The 20,071-nt window shown below is 32.9% G+C and overlaps 1 protein-coding gene across 4 annotated transcripts in view; it reads right to left on the reverse strand.

Annotated features, from left to right (window-relative positions):
• Positions 1-803: 803 nt before the first annotated feature.
• Positions 804-20,071, reverse strand: part of MTF2 (metal response element binding transcription factor 2) — a 59,441-nt gene continuing 40,173 nt past the window's right edge. For all 4 annotated transcript variants that reach the window (XM_081308342.1, XM_081308343.1, XM_081308344.1 and 1 more), the window contains 7 exons: positions 19,536-19,659; positions 11,615-11,682; positions 9,799-9,969; positions 5,972-6,077; positions 5,801-5,853; positions 5,583-5,687; positions 804-3,715 (listed from right to left, as the gene is read on the reverse strand). In XM_081308342.1, the coding sequence (XP_081164468.1) occupies positions 3,358-3,715; positions 5,583-5,687; positions 5,801-5,853; positions 5,972-6,077; positions 9,799-9,969; positions 11,615-11,682; positions 19,536-19,659 (985 nt within the window). In that variant the 3' untranslated portion in view covers positions 804-3,357. The remainder of the gene's footprint in view (positions 3,716-5,582; positions 5,688-5,800; positions 5,854-5,971; positions 6,078-9,798; positions 9,970-11,614; positions 11,683-19,535; positions 19,660-20,071) is intronic.

Here is a 20,071-nt window from a genome sequence, read left to right on the forward strand (position 1 = left end):
CACAACCTCTCCCCATTTTTTTTGAACTTTTTAACAAGCTTCAAAATATTCAAATTTTCAATATTTTATCTTTTTAGCACATAATGGTTGAATCCCCTTGGTAAAATAAAACAACAAAATATAAACTAGTTTAATTATCTAGCCCAGGTCATACAGAGAAGTGCTGAGTATCAAACTGACAACATCCAGAAGGGAACCAGTGGCCAAGATCAGGCACCTGCAAACTTAAATGTTTTCCAATATCAAACAATTGCTCCTCCAAAACTTAACTGTTTGCTATAGTTTCATAACTTGTGCAGGGTACCTTAATGTTAAAACTGCTCATGTAATAACTAAGGAAACATAAAAATAGTAATTAAATAATAAGAAACAATACTTTTGACAGGTAGGATTTAACTTCAAAGGGCTTAAATTCACTACCTAAGGTTTGTTGCGCCATCCACATAAACTAATTTTGCCCATTTGATGATAATATATCATACCCCCCCAATTGAGAAGGAATGTCATAGGGTGGAGAAAAAAAAGCAATTCAACATCTTCTAGTAAATACAAGAAACAAAAAGTAGACTAGTGATTTCGAACATGTATTTTTTTGTTCTAACAAAAAGTACATTTTATATCATTTGTGAAGGCTTTTATTGGTTTGCTTTAAATCCAGTGGAAAAATCTGTTGAAGGACACATCTCATTCCTTGAGGATACTAGACATATATGGTGTTACTTAGTATCCAGTTTCTCTACTCACTTCTTATTCTATAAATTATGATCAAGTCAGATATTGCTAGAGTTATCATTACTAAGAGTCCAAGAATCCATGTTTATCACTTCCTACTACGGTACTTACTAAAATCTATTTACTTTGGATTAAAATGAATACAGTGGATTATTTTTACATCTTTCTGTAGTCCAAGGGCAAAGTTTTTTTAAAAAAATAGGATATTCTTTTATATGAACCCTGACATCTTCTATATAAGCAAAAAGAAAATAAATAGTTGGGAAGACTGAATTTTTTTTTTTTTTTTGAAGTTTGAGGACAAGGTAGAAAGAGACATTCTCTTTGAAGTATGGAAGCTGGCTAAATACTATCTTATTTTAAAAAAAAAATTTAAGATGAACATGCTATAATTACTAATATCACGTGAGGGACAAGAAGAAAACAAAAGCAAAATTTCATAAAGATTAATTCAACTAAATGTATCTGCAGTGGACTAAGAAAATCCTTGCCTCCCTAGCTAAATAAAAGCAGTCAACTTTGCACTAGTGTGTATTTTCAAGCAAATACAAAAGCAAAACTCATTAGCTCTTTAAAAAATACACACATTTAATGTTGGTCTGTTTTAATTCTAAGTAAAGCAATTCCAAAAATACAAACTGAACATCAGAGCCATGTGAACCACCATGATAAAATAAAACAGACATTCACAATAATTACGTCTAAAGACAGTTCAGCTCAATAAATTGTCTTCCAAGTATGTTAAAGAAAGAGTTACTAAAAATACTGCTGGTGTTCAGTTAGAATTCAAGGACTTTGGGGAAAATGAAGTAATATGATACAGGTGGAGTGAATAAGGTTACACGGGATTTACATTTTCCATTACCCCTAGACATAAACAAACATTCAAAAATCAACACAAACTCTGTGTGTTATTCAAAATATTGCAGCTGCAGGAAAGGCAACTTTAAATTAATAGCTAGGGGGAAATCAAGTTTTGGTGGAGGTAAACAGAAGTGACAGTTTTTAATTTGCACTTTTGTAAAGCTCATTTATACCTGGTCAACCAGGAACCAAATGCAGGACAACGAAGTTCTCTGCTTCTTTTGGCTATGTGACGAGAAAAAGTCATCTTTTGAAGATGTTTAAAGAAATAAAGCAACTTTCTTTACAAACAGTCAAATAATCAATTAATGGAATAAATAAGTACTAACCCACATTTTTACCACTCTGTCATCACTACACTTTATATATATTTCATTTTGGTGGCAAATTCCCCAATTATTAGTCTAAAATCCACCAACCATTTTGTAAAAGTAAAATGAATAGCCACCAAAATAAGAATATTCTTCTGTTTACTCTTTGGCTAAGAAAGAAAACAAAACAAAACAAAAAGAAACAAGACAACTCTAACACTGGTGATAAAAGAAACTATTTTCTTTTTTTACACGTAAAATAAAGTTATCAATTTAAATCTTGGTACATTTTATAAAAACAAGAGGTAATGTTGTAAAAAAAAACAGCAGTAGCCTTAGCTGGCAACATACTGTTTGTTAACCCTGTGCAATAAAATACTTTGTTCATACTACACTTATTCAAACATTACTAACAGTTACTACAGACATTTCAGGAATCTTCACGGGACTCCTACAGACTTACTGTTAAAACTGAGAGACATTTACAATCATAATGTGCCATGAAAATTTGAAAACGTTACTTATAAAAGGAGATGTTGATATTATTTGAATTTGTTTTAGGTATCGAACAGCTGAGTTACAAGGACTGAAAGTGAAAAGCATTCTAAAAGCCCATGAACACTGTTGTTCACACCCTTCTTCAGTACACACTAAACTTGTCTGACACATTTCTCTTCATACATAGCAAGCAACAGCACCCAATAAAAGCCTGAGAAGAAATGCTGCTGTGTAAATACTGCAACTATTCCTGAAATAAAGAATTATGGGATATATACTCCAAAGCTGCCCATTCCCATAATTTGTATTGCATAGGTCACATATTCACACACATATATATACACACATGTGTATATATATGTACATGCAAAGAATATATTAAGACGACAATGAAGTCTAGTCACAGAGCAATTTACAGGCTCAATATATTTTTTTTTACACTTTGCTTGAAAGAAAATTTCAATATTTTACAGTCTTTCAGTAGGCATTATATACACTGCACTTTATGAAATCTAAAAGGTATTGAAATAAATTTCTTCCAACATTTTGGTAACAAAACAGACAATGTTTCTCCAAAGACTTGTGCTATCTACATGATCTGTTTGCTCTGATAACCACTAATCACAAAAACTGACTCAATGGAATAATTAGAAAAATTATCTAACACCATGCATGGGTTTGAATCAATTTTAATATCCTATCCTAGAAACATTCTACAAATCTTAAGATTTAAAAAATTAAGTCTCTGTTCTGATTTGTAAAAGATATCTTTTTATGACAATATCCATAACATCAACAAGTACATGTTAAGGCTAGTATCATCTTCTTTTGTGATTTTTGTTGCTGTTGTTCTTGTTGTTTTAAGAAAGAGTTAAAAGCCAGACTTCTTTAGGGCTTTGAACGGTACCTACATAAAATGAGAGTGCAGTGAACATAATGTTCAGTCCTACAGTCAGGATGCAGTCGCTCCTTCCCATTCCACAAGATACTGCACCTTTCCATCAAGTGTCACCCGACGAGCCAAAACTCTGTATTTTTCGCCACATGCTATTCTACCTGCAGCACCAAAATAACTAGTAATGGAGTTTTTCAGATGATTAAGTTGTAACTCCTGATCTGCTAAGTTATTCAGAATCTCTGTGTTGAGTTCCTCAAATTGATAATCTTCTTTGCCTTCATCATCTTTTACAATTTCTGAGTTCTGAGTCTGGAGTGCTCTTCTCGGAAGACGACCTCTTCTTCTCCGCAAATGTGGTATTGCAGCAGGCCAAGATCTTCCTGTGCGAGTTCTTTTTCTGGAGTCAGACAACCTATGTAACAGAAAAGGCCAAAATTGTCTAAGTTTTTAAAACATCCTCTGCCCACAGATGTTCTCTGGTTTTTAGGATCACTCTACTCTTAAGTACACACCCTTGCTTACACAAAAATCAGCCAAACTAAAGCAATAAATAAAAGCCAAACTAAAGCAATAAATGACAATCACTTGCTTTTCTTATTTCAGAGTCCATCACTTTTGTATAGTGTTTCTTCCTAACTAAACACTATTAAGCTTAAAAAAAAAAAGTAAGTTTTAAGCTAGGAGTTCAAGAGGCAAATTCTTATCAAGAGGCTATAAGTCATATATTTTTAATAATCTCATGATCAAAAAAGCAAAAACAATAAAGTAAAAAACTTTTAAAAATCATCTATTCATTCACTGAAACAAATATTGAAGATCAACTACATAAGACCCTGTTCCATGTGCTTAATAAAATTAGAATAAAGGTTTTTAATGAATTAAGTGAAGGAGTTAAACTATATAATGTTTGAGATCTTCTTCAAACAAATGCAAGCAATTGATTTTATGCTATTATAACAAAAAAGGAGAATACAGCATGACAGCTGAATTCAAAAACTTTACAATAACATTTTTTTTTTTAAATTTTTGTACCATGGATTGAACTCTGGGGCAGTTGGCTACTGAGCCACATCCCCAAACCTATTTTGTATTTTATTTAGAGATAGGGTCTCAATGAGTTGCTTAGCACCTCACTTTTGCTGAGACTGGCTTTAAACTCGAGATCCTCCTGTCTCAGCCTCCCGAGCTGCTGGGATTACAGGCATGTGGCATTGCACTCGCTTACAATCACAATTTTTTTTTTTAATTAAAGATATATTTTTTAAAAATACAGAATATCTTTATTTATTTATTTATTATGAGATGCTGAGGATCGAACCCAGTACCTCACAAGTTCAAGGCAAGCGCTCTACCCCTGAGCTATAATTCCAGCCCCACAATCATAATTTCCTAACAATCCAGCTGTGGTATATGCTAAACATGTGATAGTGGCCTTAACATTTGATACCCTAAACTGTTTCCTAAAATATAAAATAGAAAACCTATAACTAAAAAATTATTTGAAGAATTAAATTTAAAAATGTACATAAAAAGCTTAGCAGAGTACCTAATTAAAGGGCAAAAAAAATATACCTCATGCTAGGTATGGTTGCGCACACCTGTAATCCCAGCGGCACAGGACACTGAGGCAGGAGGATGCTGAGTTCAAAGTCAGCCTCAGCAACTTAGCAAAGCGCTAAGCAACTCAATGACACTGTCTCTAAATAAAATACAAAAAATGGATGGGGGTGTGGCTCAGTGGTTGAATGCCCCCAAGTTGAATCCCTACCCCTTACCAAAACAAAGCTCACATTATCACATTTTAACTCTTGAATTTAGAATGTTACATTATTTAAAAGATCATTTTTTGAAATGTGAATAAAACTTTAAGAACGTGAAAAACTTGAAAGCAAGTAATTCTGACCTCAAGTAGACTTTAACTTTTCATATTGACATGATGGTTTTGGAAAAATGTGTCCTTCTAAAGAGTTGGGTTAAATAAAATTTTAATAAAGGGGACTGATATATTTTTCACAATTCCAAATTTAAAATCCTTTAATTGACAAGGCTTATCAGTATCTGATAAATCAGACACAATTCGAATTATTTTTTAAAAAATCAGCAAGACACTTTTGTTAACAGCAACATTAAAAGGCCTAAGAGAAAGGGCACAGTCTCTAAATCCTTCTATCAACTGCCTCTGAAAGACAGACTATTCAATCACCACTGGGGTAGGGGTGGGGGTGGGGTGCGCACATCCAAGAGAAAATTGTTACAGAATAAAAACATAAAATGGCTACCCATAATGCCTGGAAATGCTAGACGAGGTAGTTTCTTTTGCACTGGAAGCACCCGTGAAATCCACATCTGAGGTATTAGAAGAATGTGCAGGACCCTCAGTTCTCCTGAGACAAAAGAATTTAAATGGTATAACAACTATATTACATAACAATAGAAATACTAATCACCCCCCAAAACTTTTTTTCCCTAAGAAAGAAGAAAATAACTTTCTATTTACCCTATAGAACAAGGTAAATCCAAGGTAGGACTCTCTGTAACTGATTCCTTATCCTGGAAAAGAAAAAAATATATACTTAAAGCATAAGTCTACAGTAAGTAAAAACATTAGCTTCTTAGTAATTTCATTCATTCTTCCTCTCTGAGAATATATATCAAAATAAACTCTTACCAATGGTGGCTCAGCAGTTTTTTGAATCATTTTTCTTGTGTATGGGCCAGGAGGACGACCTACAGATTTTTTCTTTCCTTTTTTTTCTATTCCATTGCTTACTTCTCTGAAACAGAAAACCATTATGTATTTAATCTCTGTATAAAGAAAACAAAAAGAAAATAGTTTTACACATGTATTTAAATATATACAGATTTTACTTTTATATTAATGTCAACAAAAACTATATTAAATGTAAGCTGGATCTACTAGTTTATAGGTATAGATAATACATTCTAATTTTAAACAAATATTTCTTAACTTGAGATTATGAAAGGTTTACAGTAAGAAAGGTTTAAGGAAAAAAAATGTTCTCTTTAGTTCTGGAATATACATACCACCTAAAGATTTAAAAAACAACAACCAACCAAACAACCATACTGGATAAGAGAGATTTCAAATGTTTTTAAAAGTTTAATTAATTGGTTTAGGTTGTTCCTACTTGAGGCATTTTTTGAGAAATTACTTCTAAAAATTACTGAAATTGGTAGTTAACCTTAGTAACTATGTTAAAATTATAGTAGCTATCAATACAGATTTTTCTTTCCCCCTTGAATGACACTATCAGAAAGAGGATGAAGCCCAGATTGGCAGAATGTAAAGGACAAAGGAATAAAGAATCCTTCATTGAATGGCAATGAATGGCAGGGAGTCATTTCATAGGGTAAACTTAAGACATGGAAAATCATTATTGAAAGACAAAGACAAATATTAAGCAAAATAAAGCGGAAAGTACAGTAGCCAAGGACATATCTAATAAAAGGGAAGAAGAAGCAAATAGCAATATACAGAACATGTATTTCATTTACTTAACAAAAAATAACTATTATGGAAAGAAGATATTAGATGACAGGAATACAAAGATGTTACTGGTGCAAAGGGGTTCATAATAATAATTAGAAGTTGACAAATATTTATACAAGCAACCTAATAAAGTGGGGTACTGTGAGAAAGTTACCCAGGAAAATTCAATTATGGAAAAAGGGGAAATGAAAAATACTTTATAATAATAAGTTACGAAGAGTCAAAAAAAGGGTCGGGGAGGAAAACCCTATCCCACAAGATGCCAAACTAAGGTCAGGGAATAAAAAGAAAGTATGAGGAAGGAAAAAGTGGGGGGAAAAGAAGAACAAAGCAGAACTAGATATAATCAAAAGTTTCAAGGATAAGATGGATGAAATTCTTTTTTAAAAAAATAACATTTATAAAGGACCACTGTACTTAAGAAAATACTCTCATACTAAAAGGATCAATCCATACATAGGGTCCAGAAGAAACTGAGGATACATTTGAAGAAAGTTGAATCCTTATGTGGTAGCACCAAATGATCTGATAGGTGAGCTGTTATTGATGGAACATCGTATCAAAATCATCACAGCAATGAGAAAGAAAATTTGTGGATTTTTTTTCCTAATTCATAATATAGACAACTACTAGAAAAAGATTAAAGTGATGGCATTTAAAAGTGATAGGAATAGTAAGCATTTTTTTCCTTCTTGAAAGAAACCTTACAGTCTTATCTGCTTTATTACAAACTTCAAATTGCTATGATACATTACCAACATTTTGTAATTACATTTTCTTACTCTCCAAGATGACTATTTTATTTACTCTTTAGGTTTTTCTCTCTGTGTAACTCTGAGCTATAATTTTTACTTCATATTCCATTAAGAAAATAGAAGCTACCAACTTGTTTTTAGTCATCTTCCAACTTTCCAATGTGTAATATAACCAGTATCTATCTATACTCATCTTCTTTTTTCACCACATTTCAACAGAAAGGTGTTTCTCCTTCTATCAAAGCCATATCCCATTGATGCTCTAGATCCCTTTCTCAAAGGTGCTACAATATCTTCAATTAGTTCCACTCTCTCCTATACCAATATCCTTTTTTCCACTGAATCATTCCTATTAGTGTAAAGAAAGAGATTCTAATTATCTCCCATAAATTAAAAAACAATCATATACCATTTCCCATCCCTCCCCTCTTTGGCTGCTATTCCATTTGTCTACTTCAGTTCACAGTAAAAACTGTCTGAGCCTTGATGACGTTTACCCCTTCCACTTTCTCCACTGTCATTCAGAATTCTTAAAGGTAGTTTCCTTCCCCCACTTCCTTTATTATCATTATTCTGAACCTTCCTATGTTCCTCATGTGTAGAAGCCCATTTCTGACATGTAAATTTGGAACTGCTAGAATCAGTAACATTTCTGGCTTGTATCTTTACTACTCCAAATAAATTGTTTCTGATACAAAATGTTATTCAATAAGCATTTTTCTCTCATCTTAATCCACCTCTCACCATCATCCAATACAGCTTAATATATTAATTTTTCTTGAAACACTCTATTTCTTTTAGTTTTTATAACACTGAACTTTTCTGGTTTTCTCCAAACTCACTGATCATTCTTTTTTGTTTATTTTACCTCTCCAAATTTATAAATGATGCCACTATTCTGAGTCACATTCTCTGCTCCACTTGTTTCCTAGATAATTTTATGCATTCTCATGGCTTTATAAATCACATTCCAAATTTATACAACCTGCCCTGAGCTCTCCTATAAGCTCTTGACTCACATATCTAATTGCCTAAATGTCACACCACCATTTAAATATCCTTCATAAGAATTTCACTCAATGAGTATAAAACAGAAAAGTGCTTCATTCACTTTGCCAAAATAATGTTTTTCCATATCCTGTTAATACACACCACCACCCATCAGTAGCTTGATTCAGAAATCATTTAACTTGATTCCTCCCTTTCTCTCATGAATTTAATTAACAGCAAGTTCAATCAATTCTGCCTTGAAAAGAGATCTCAAATCTTTTCTCTCCATTTGATTGTTACCACCTATTCTACTTCTCACCCAAACAACTCCAAAAGAATTTTCTCTTCCATGTTTTTATCTCTATATAACGCATTCTCAAAAGCATATCCAAAGAAATTTTGATAATTAAATCTGCTTATATCCCTTAAATGGATCCTCAATGTTCTTAGAAAATAACCCAAAGTCTTCTTGAGACTTACAAGACTCTACAAGATGAAGCCCCACCCAATCTTCCCAAAATCTAATACAACTCCCTGATAGTGCCATACTAGACTTCTGTGAGTTCTTAGAATGTCTCAGGGCCTTTATGCTTGTTATAGAGAGATTTTCCCTTTGTTCTTCATATTTTTAGATCATTCTTATTCTTCCCCATTCTTACTAAGTCTAAACCTTAATACTGTCTTAAATAGTCCTTCCTTAAGTTTCCCTTTTAAAGTACAAAGACCCCATTTCTACTGATCCTACTAAAGTCTAAAATAGTGTGCAATTTCTTTAAATAGCACTAGCATGATCAGTAAATATTTTACTGTTATTACCTTTTTTTCCCCATATAATATAAAGCCCACCAGGGCAGAAGGAAAATCTGTCTTGTTGTGTTTTCCCAGCGCTTATATAATCAGGCATTTGGTAAATGTGCTGAATGAATGAATGAATGAATGAATGAGTGAATAATAAATAAATGAACAAACAAATGAACAGGCCAGTAATTTAAGCTGTTTGCTAGCAAAATCAACAGGGTCTGTTCCTTGAGGCCAAAGGTCTAAAATAAACAAACATACATACATCTAGTATCAACTCTTCATACCTTGTCTAAGAAAGAAATTATGGACAGGGGGAAAAAATAATAAATCAAAGTAACTGCCACTTGTACTTTCAAATATACTAATGAAACTGAATAACATACATTTTTAGTTACACATAAGCTAAAGAGAAAAACTAAGCCACAGATCAACTTTTACCTTGAATCAGATATAGGTTTGGATGCCTTTCTGCCTTTAATTTTAAATTCATGGGATGTTCCTTCAGGTTCTTTCTCTGCTTTGAAAGCCACATTTGGTGGCACAGGAGGAACACGAATTCGCAACCCAAACAAATGCTTCTTCTTCTTTATTTCTTTCCCAGACATAAACCTAAATTTTTAAAAAAATTAACTAAAATTTTAAAAACTGAACACATATATATGGCAGACCCTAACTTTTTTAACTTTCAGATATAAGGTCCTTAGACACAAAAGCCCACCAATACTACAAAAACTCCTTTTTTCCCTTTGCTTTCCTTGATAACTATCTGCCTCAGAGCCAGTCCACAATAGGATACCATGGGAGAAGGACTAGAAGACAGGACTAGAAGGGAGAAAAGGAGATGTCCACTTTTTAAAACAGGGCGTGAAGGGCAGGCATGGTGAAGCGCGCCTAAGGCCCAGTACCTTAGGAAGCTGAGGTAGAGGATCACTTGAGCATAGGAGTTTGACACTAGATGGGGCAATACAATGAGACCGCATCTCAAAGAAAAAAGAAAAAGGGGGAGAAGTGTATGTATAAGTTCCTAAAGCAAGGAAGATGAACACAAAATATTATCTTTTTTAGTCCCGATATATTTTTCCACATTTTAGTGTCACCTACTAAACAAAAAAAAAAAAAAAAAATCTCTAAGTGTTTAGGAAAAGAAGAAATCTATTTCAGAATAAATGTGCAAAGAGAGGAAATCTGGTCAGGAATAATGAGTGACCACATTGGGAAAGTTAATTCTAAAGGTCCCCCAAAAATAAGGAGTGTCGACATTCAGTGTCACATCTGAAGTTGGAAAAACTTAGAGCAGAGAAATATATATATATTTTTTAAGTGGAGTGTGGACTTGGGCCTCTGAAAAATATGTTCCCTAGCCCTTGCCTTTTGTCTTTGGGGTTCCTATTTCCAAATACCTTCAACTACTTCAAACCTCCCTGGCTACAAGAACCTCTCTCTAGCAATTATTGGGCATGCTCTTCCACTTTAATACAGGAATGAGAAGCCCCCATTTCAACCACAATAAGAACAGCTATGTTTCTGGCACCCTAAGTTCAGAATTCACTGTCCCACAGAATATTTTTACCTGTACAATAATTGCTCAGGTACCCTTATGGCTTTCCAACTACTCTAAAGCTCTAGCCACTAATAATTAAAACATTATTTAAGAAGAAATGCTGTCAAGTATACTTTTTTTGCTTTAGTATATATACCTTTCTATGAAAAAGCAATTCTGATGATGTCATGTTTAACACAGCAACTTGTTTGAAGCAAGAATTTTATAATGTTATTCAATAGTTTTGAGTCAGCACACATAAAATTCCCATGGCACAAATAATGTCAATTATTATGGACCACTCATACCCGTAATATTCTTTTCTATAAGTAATTTTAAAACCAGAGATCTTAATCCTTTAAAAACCTTATATTCTCTATAAAATCTTCCGCTATGTTTTGCATATTCTTACCTGCTACCAAGATTTTATTTTACTTGCAGTAGACTGCATTGTAAAAGTAAGCTACTACTGAATATGCTTTTTCAACAGAATGGACCAAATCCCCCCCCCCCCGAAGATACTGATATGCCTCCCTCCTACCATTCTCCAACCCTCAGGAATTTCTACTTTACTCTGACCAAAAGAGATTTAAGACATCAAAAAGTTTTAAATGATATTCTAGATACCAATCCCACAATTTTTAAACAACGCCATAATTCCTTATACTTACTAACTGTCTCCCTCATAGGGTTACATAAAATAAATCAACTTACATGGTCTTGTAATCATTTAATGCCTCCAGAACATGCTCATATCTTTCAGATTTTGGTGTGTCTGCCAGCTGTGAAGTATCAAGAAACAATTTAACGCACTACAATTTCATCAGTTAGTAATATACAGGTACTAGATAGAGGCAATATGATGAAGAGGAAAAGTACATTGACTAGTAGTCTGAAGACCTAAATTCTAATTCCAGGTGCTCACTGACTATGTGATCTACTCAGGGTCATTTAATCTCTCCAGGCTTATTTTCTCAACTACAAAAAGTAGAGTTTAATTATTAGTTCATTATATGGATAAAATGATGTCTGTGAAAGAACTGAAAACTATGAACACTAATAAAAATGGGACCTTGGTATTAGTTATCACTCAATTTTTAAAATTCTATAACCTGGGGGGAAAATACATTAGAATTATTTTAATATATACCATGAAAGCTCCTAACATATCAATATAAAGGGGTCTAAAAAGTAATGAGAAACATTTCATTTCCCAACACCTCCAATATGATCATAAGTAGAAAAAAAATGTGAAATGGGGGGCAGTGTTTCATAACAATTATAGACTTTAAATGGCCCTAAATGCTTAACAATTTTTCATCATAAACCATTTTAACTAAATATCCAATTCTATAAAATATTCTATATTGTTCCAATAACAATTTTCCCCAGAGACTTTTCCACCTCTTCTTCAAAGTTTAAAGACTGGGACCTATTAACAAAAAAATGTTAAGTTATAAACAAAGTATCACAGTTGGCATTTAAACTATAGCCAGTGTGTTCTTTACCAGCTGACTATCAAACCTTAGAATTGTTTTTTTTTTTTTAAATACAGTCTTTTTTTGTTAATTTTTTTAATATTTATTTTTTAGTTTTCGGCGGACACAACATCTTTGTTTGTATGTGGTGCTGAGGATCAAACCCGGGCCGCATGCATGCCAGGTGAGCACGCTACCGCTTGAGCCACATCCCCAGCCCCTTAGAATTGTTTTAAATGAAAGAGCAAATAAATCTGCCTAAAATAATACTGGAGACTTAAAAACCATCTATTCCAACTCTTTAACAGATGAGTTAATAAATATAAAGGTTAAAAGAACTGTTCAAATTCCCTTGGCTAGTTAGGGAGAGAGCTAAAGCCTCAACCCAAATGACTTTCAAGTCCATTCTTCCAACACTGACTGAAATCCCACTATGTGCCACTCTGATTGATGCTAAAAACAAAAAAATACATGAACAAGCTCAGATCATCATACCATCTCCTCCTACTGTAATTTCTGAGGTGTCCAATAATAGAAAATTTCTTCCGTTTTTAGTGCTGAAAATTGAATCCAAGCCCACACACATACTAAGCATGTGCTCTACCACTAAGCTATACCCCCAGCCCAAGAATTTCTATTTACAGAAGAATGAAAAAAATCATACTTTAAAGCTTAAACTCTAAATCTAATTCAACCTCCCACCAAAAGTGCAATCTCTTTTTATAAGAGAGCTAGTCATTCAACCTTAGCTTTATTATTACCATTGATAAAAGCTGATACACAGGGTTAGGGGTCCACTTCAATGGTAGAGCACTTGCAGGTGCAAGGCCCAAGTTTAATCCCCAGTACCACAAAAGAGAGGGAGGAAAGGAAGAAAGACAGGAGAGAAAATTACAGGGGTAGGGGGTGAGAAAGGCAGGCAGGTAGGCAGAGAAAGGCTGATACACCTACTAAGGAAGCCTATTCCATATGTAAGCAAAACCTCCCTTGAAGTTTTCTATTCCCTCTTTAGCAAGACAGCCGTTTAAATATTTGAAATCAGTTATCATGCCTAAGTATTGGATTAGGGTAAGGTTTTTATCTTCTTCCTGTTCCCCACTCACCACCACAAATCTAAGATCAAATTGGAACTACTATCAAGTATCCTCTGTACTGTTTGTGTTTATGCCTAAAAACAGTACTTTATAACTGTTAATTTTTGTTTTTAATTCTAATTATTCCAAAGGATCTTTTCTCTTGATTCTGATACCTTTCTTGAATTGAGGGTACAAACAGAGAATCCCTATGGCCTTCCATTACAAGTCTTCCTCAAGAATATCTAAGTCATTGATTTTGTTACTGTTTTTCAACAAGTTGCCCATTAATTTCCACTTTAATTAGTTCACATTTCAAAATCTTATCTAAGATCAAGTTATACTATGCCATGCCCACAGAATTTGACAAATATTCCTAATCATATCAACAAAGAAACTAGGGTATTTAACACACTTTATTCTAATAGGGTTTTTTAATTGCTTTTTTCAAATCTTCACAAGTCATATATCTGATATATGCAATTTTGTTAAGAATCAACAACAAAACTGAGTTTCTAGTTGTTGAAATCCTCTTATTTTTTGAAAATAACAAGAACTCCCTTTTCTTTTGGTACTTATTTCCTATGGTTTCTCAAAAGTTTTATAGAACTCCATAATTATTTTGCATAGGAGAATATATTTTACTCACATAAAAGGACCAGATGTTCCCTTTGTGTGTTTTGCAAACTAAAAATGTAACTTAATAGTATAAATCGTATCAAATGTAGTTGAAAAGTATCATATTCATATGACCAAAGTTGGTAACATATCTCCAAAAGAGAAATCCTCTTGCTCCAACCTTTCTACACTTACCTCATACTATACTTTTATTTTCAGTTTTACACATTTCTATATAAACTTACATGCTATTACTAACTCTTCATTTCAATAATACAACCCTCCATTACCAATGCTGAATTCTATACCACCTAGGCTTATACATGCCAACAGTTTATTTTCCAACTTATATACTAATAAATAACATTCCGTGTCCCAAGTATTGCTATTAATCAGATTTCTTGTTATTTTTCACTTTAAAATATTTTACTACCTTAATTATACTAAACATTTCTCTTGCAAAATATTTCTACCGTGGTATTTCACTGAGTTTCATTTATGCTTTTCTCCCTACCTCCCTCAAAAGTTTAAGACAGCATATATAGGGGCTGGGGATGTGGCTCAAGCGGTAGCGTGCTCGTCTGGCGTGCGTGCAGCCCGGGTTCGATCCTCAGCACCACATACAAACAACGATGTTGTGTCCGCCAATAACTAAAAAATAAATATTAAAAAAAAATTCTCTCTCTCTCTCTCTCTCTCTCTCTCTCTCTTTAAAAAAAAAAAAAAAGACAGCATATATATTTTTCTACTATCAACCTTAGGGTTTTTAAATTTAAGACCACAGTTAATGTAAAGTATGTTATTAAAGAATCAAAGATTGGGGCCAGGGTTATGGCTCAGTGGTAGATTGATTGCATATCAGGCATGAGGCACTGGGTTCTATCCCCAGCACCACATAAAAATTAAAAAAAATAAAAAATAAAAAAAATAAAGGTATCGTGTCCATCTACAACTAAAATATGAAAAAATAAAAAAAGAATCAAAGACTGCCAGGCTTGGTGGCACATGCCTGTAATATTAGCTCCTCTGGAGGCTAGGACAGAAGGATACCAAGCTCAAAGCCAGCCTTGAACTTAATGATACCCTGTCTTAAAAAAAATTTTTTTTTAAAGGGCTGGAGGTGGGCTCGGGTGGTGGCTCAGTGGTAGAGTGCTTATCTAGCATGTGTGAGGCGGCACTGGGTTCGATTTTAAGCACCACATATAATCAAGTAAATAAAATAAGGTCCTTCAACAACTAAAAACAAAATTAAAGGAGGGAGGACTGGACGTATGTCTCAGTGGTAGAGCACTCCTGGGTTAAATTCCCAGTATCACCAAAATCATAATAATAATAATAATAATACAATTGACAAGAGGTAAATCCAAAAAAGTACCAACATCTCTTTTTAAACTGGGCTTGGTGGAACATGCCGACCGAGGAAGGAGGATCCTGAATTCAAAGCCAGTCTTAGAAATGGCAAGGTGTTAAGCAATTCAGTGAGATCCTGTCTCTAAGTAAAATACAAAATAGGGCTGGGGGTGTGACTCAGTGGTCAAATGCCCCTGAGTTCAATCCCAGGCACACACTTCCCATCTCCTTTTAAACTCCTCAAAGCAATCTAATACAACAGTGACACTTCATTTTAAATAAGAAATCCTTATTGTGGTCTCAAATGGTAGATTTTTACATTAAAAAGAAAACATTTCAAAATACTGTAGCTACTTACATTACTACACTTAGTCTATATGATAATCATTGAGAAACCAAATCTCAAAGATGTACAAAAACTACGTAAGGCTTGGTCTAGGATTTTTGGCTCAGCAGTAGAGCGCTTGCCTCACACATGTGAAGCACTGGGTTCGATCCTTGGCACCACATAAAAATAAATTTAAAAAATAAAGATACTTTTAAAAAAACTACATAAGGAAATATGATATTAAAATATCACTATCTTCTAACATGGTTTTAAAAGTTTTTTGTTTCCCTTCAGAGCAACCCTATAAAACTAACAGAAAAGATGATACATGAGAGTCAAATATGCCTTTCAATATGAAAGGATTAGCTACAAAACAAGTTTAACTTTGAAACTTCTTTTTTTTCTTTTTTAATTAAAAGAAGTTACAGCTTTGAATGATAATAACGTGTCAATGTAGGTTCATCAATTTCAACTAAAGTACTACTTTGGTGGGGGATACTCACAATGAGGGAGGCAATGTTATGAGAGGAGTGTACAATTTTGCTGTGAACCTAAATCTCCTCTAAAAATAGCCTTTAATATAAAAGAGGGGCTGGGGATGTTGTTCAGTGGTAGAGTGCTTGTTTAGCATGTACAAGGCCTTCCATTCAATGCCCAGTATCACAAAAAATAGATAAAGCAGAATACAGTATTTCCATCATGACAATGACAATCCAAAAAAAAGAAACCACAATACACTAAACAGAATACAACCAATTCAATATAAAGTTACAGCAAGTAATTACAGAGTTATGTTATATAAATAACAAATATCATTATAGTTCATCTAGTGTCATTACATATTAAATTAGGTTTGAATTCAAAGCTCAGCAATGGTAAATATGGATTCAGTTCCTCTCTGTGATTAGGGACAAAATGTACATTCCTAGCCAAAATGTCACAAAAGTAATCTTAACTTCTCTCTCTTTTTTTAATAAACTTTACCATATGAATGTCAATAAGCTTGATTCTTTTTTTTTTAGCTTGATTCTTTGTTTTAAAACTGTTGATGGACCTTTATTTTATTTATTCATATGAGGTGCTGAGAATTGAACCCAGTGCCTCACACATGCTAGGCAAGTGCTCTATCGCTGAGCCAAAACCCCAGCCCATAATCTAACTTTTTAACATTATCACAAGATGTCTTTCTTTCATCTAAGCAAAGGGAGGAAACTCCACATTTAAGAGAGAGTAGAAATCATAACACTTCTGCTGTGTTTTATCTCATTTTTTAAGAGAAACTTCTACAGCAATATAATCCATACTATGTATAATAAAAGTTGATGTTCAAAATGACTCTTGAAAACTCCAAGTACTAAATTATAAATTTTACATTTAGTATATACTATTTCCTATGTCTTGATAATAGTTCATGGAATTTTATGGAAAAAAATTTGATAAACCTTAAGTTAGACCAGTAACAAAATTCAATTTGCAATTCAATTCCAATGAAACAAGGTCTTCTTATTCAAATATGTCCATCTTTGTTTCATATTTAAAAGTATAAACTAAATGAAACACTGAAAAACATAGATCAGCAAAAAATTTATAATTTCATTACTAAAATATCACCCTAAAATCTAATTGCAATTACAATAAAAAATGTAAAAGACTGAGAATTAAAAACCTGAATGTCAATTATCAGTAATTAGTCTGTAGATGAGACAACTCAACTAAAAAGTATTTTCTTATTTTAACTCCAAGAAAACAGTGAGGAATGATTAAAGTCCTTAAGTGGCAACCATCCTTTGAAAAGTTAAATCTGGGGCTGGAGTTGTGGCTCAGCAGTAAAGCACTTGCATGTATTAGGCGAGGCCTTGGCCTTGATCTTTGGAACCACATAAAAATTAATTAATTAATTAATTAAAGATAGTGTATCCAACTACAATTAAAATTTTTTTTAAGTTAAATTTACTTTTTTCTCCTTTCTTTTTCTTTTTTTTTTTTTCCCCCTGACAATACTGGGGCTTGAATCTTCAATCTCATGCTAAGAAAAGTGTTCTATCACTGGGCTACATCCCCAGCCCTTCTTTTTCTAAGACACTACTATATAGGCTATAGATAATAAAAACATTTACTTGCTAAAGTAAAATTATACTGTGGATCAGAAAATTTAATTGAAGATGGCACACCAGGTATACAGATGTATCTGTATATGAAGCACTGAAAGTATCATGCCTAGAAAGGAAGAATTTTAAAATGAATGCATTGGAGCACTAAATATTAAGATGACTATAAAGAACACTATAGTTACTATTAGTGCCTTACTTTTTTTTTCTCATTAAACTAGTCAGTTTATTGAAATTCAAATTTATAAATCACAACATTCAAACTTCATTAAAAATTGATGAACAAGCAGGTTTCCATATAAAGCCAGCTGTCTGTATTTTAATGTCTTTGTGAACTCTGTCCACACTGCCCACCCTCAGAGAAAGGAAAAAAGGCCATTACCCTGGGGTCTAGAAATAGCTCTCACTCTGCCCTTTTGCTGAAGGGTAAACCCAGTCAAGCTGTACATGTGGAATGGCTGGGTTTGTTTTGTTCCTTTTATTTCATTTCTTTTTTTTTTTTTCTAGTGTAAAGTGTGGTTTTACTGTGTAATTTTAAAATTTCATTAATTGACTAATAACAATTGTGTAGATTTCTGGGATATAGTGTGCTGTTTTAATGTATGTACACATTGTGGTATGAGTAAATCAAATTAATGAGCAAAAAAAAATTATCTAACACTTGAAACGCCTTCTATCAATAGAATTTCAGTAATCCTATATTTTAATACTTAAGTACTGCTATTTGTTTTATTTTATGTAGCTAATATACCAACTAAATAAATGTAAACTATGCTCTAATGGCCCCCCAAACCTCAAAAACACCAAATACCATTTATATGAGTTTTATAAACTCTCACTTGCCTAAAACTAATAGACGAAATTCTCCCTAAATTTCAAATCAGCTTACAATTTTTATCTCAAAGTATGCATAATTAAAATGTACATATCTGATTCTATATATTATGAAACAAATTTTTTAGTTTTCAACTAAGAGTAGTTAATAATATGTATTTTAATAAATCTAAATAAATGCTAAAAATAAGGTAAATTTTTCTAATTTCTTCCCTCTTTGTGCTAGTCTATAGTTCCAAAATCTTTTTCAATGAACATGCACTACTTTATATTCCTTTGTTTGTTTTTTCTTAGAAAAATTCTTTGTAAAGCCAGTGTAAATAATTATGCTTCAAAATGAGAAGCAAAACAAGATTTTCAGAATGAGGAGGGACAATCTCCAACTCAGGCAGCTTCACTCTCTAACTCATCATTCTAATCCTGTTATCTCATCTCACCATTCCTGGAAGTCAGAAATGTATGAGTACCAACAAGAGAGGAAAGAAGAAAGCTGCCTTTTCTTAGAAGAAAAGGAGGTGAAACCATGAGTGAGACACCCAATACAAAGAATTTCTCCCACCCTTCTATCTTTATAATGATTCTCACTTTAGAATATAGAAGAATCAAATAATTTACTTCCTCCATCTATAATTTTCCAGAGTCAACAGGCAATAAATAAACATAGAAGGATGAGAAAGTGGTCCTGATATCCCTATCAGATTTATTCCTCCCCAGAACTAAAAATAAAATTCTACTCTGGTCGTATGACTTGTTTCTTAGATTGTTGTTGTTGTTGTTTTAAACAATAACAAAACAAAACAGAAAAAACATCAAGTAGCTAATGAAGTTAGCTCTAAGGTCACCTACCTCTCCAGGGTGCAATCTATCCCAGTTTTCATTAATGTATGTCATAAGCTCAAGTTCAGAATCAAAGTATTTCTTCTTGTGAATAACACTTAGGTTGTAAAGGCATAGGTGTGCTATATCTACCCTGGAATCAAAATATAATCAAAATATACAAAAACAAGGTTTTTGGTTATTAAAAAATTAGTTTCTTTACAAAATCAGTAATTAATCCAAAGTAAATTATTCAGATGGATAGAGGGTCAATGTCCTAAGTCATATTCGTAATACAATAAATCATTACATATGAAAAAGCTAGAAAACATTAGCAAAACATTAACTTATTATGAATAGTAATTATAAACTAAAAGATACCTGAATTACTTCTTAAAATGCATTCAAAGAGGATCTGAATTTAGGAGAAAATAATTTACAATCAAGATTTTTGTATTTTTAATACTACATAGAAACTACAGAACAGACCATACTTTATCAGGCTTTACTTTATCTAATTCATGAGTTAAATTCTATCTGTTCCTAAATTATGTAAAAGATAATAA

Source organism: Spermophilus citellus, assembly GCF_964194105.1.
Source record: "Spermophilus citellus genome assembly, chromosome: 9".
Taxonomy (NCBI): Eukaryota; Metazoa; Chordata; class Mammalia; order Rodentia; family Sciuridae; genus Spermophilus; species Spermophilus citellus.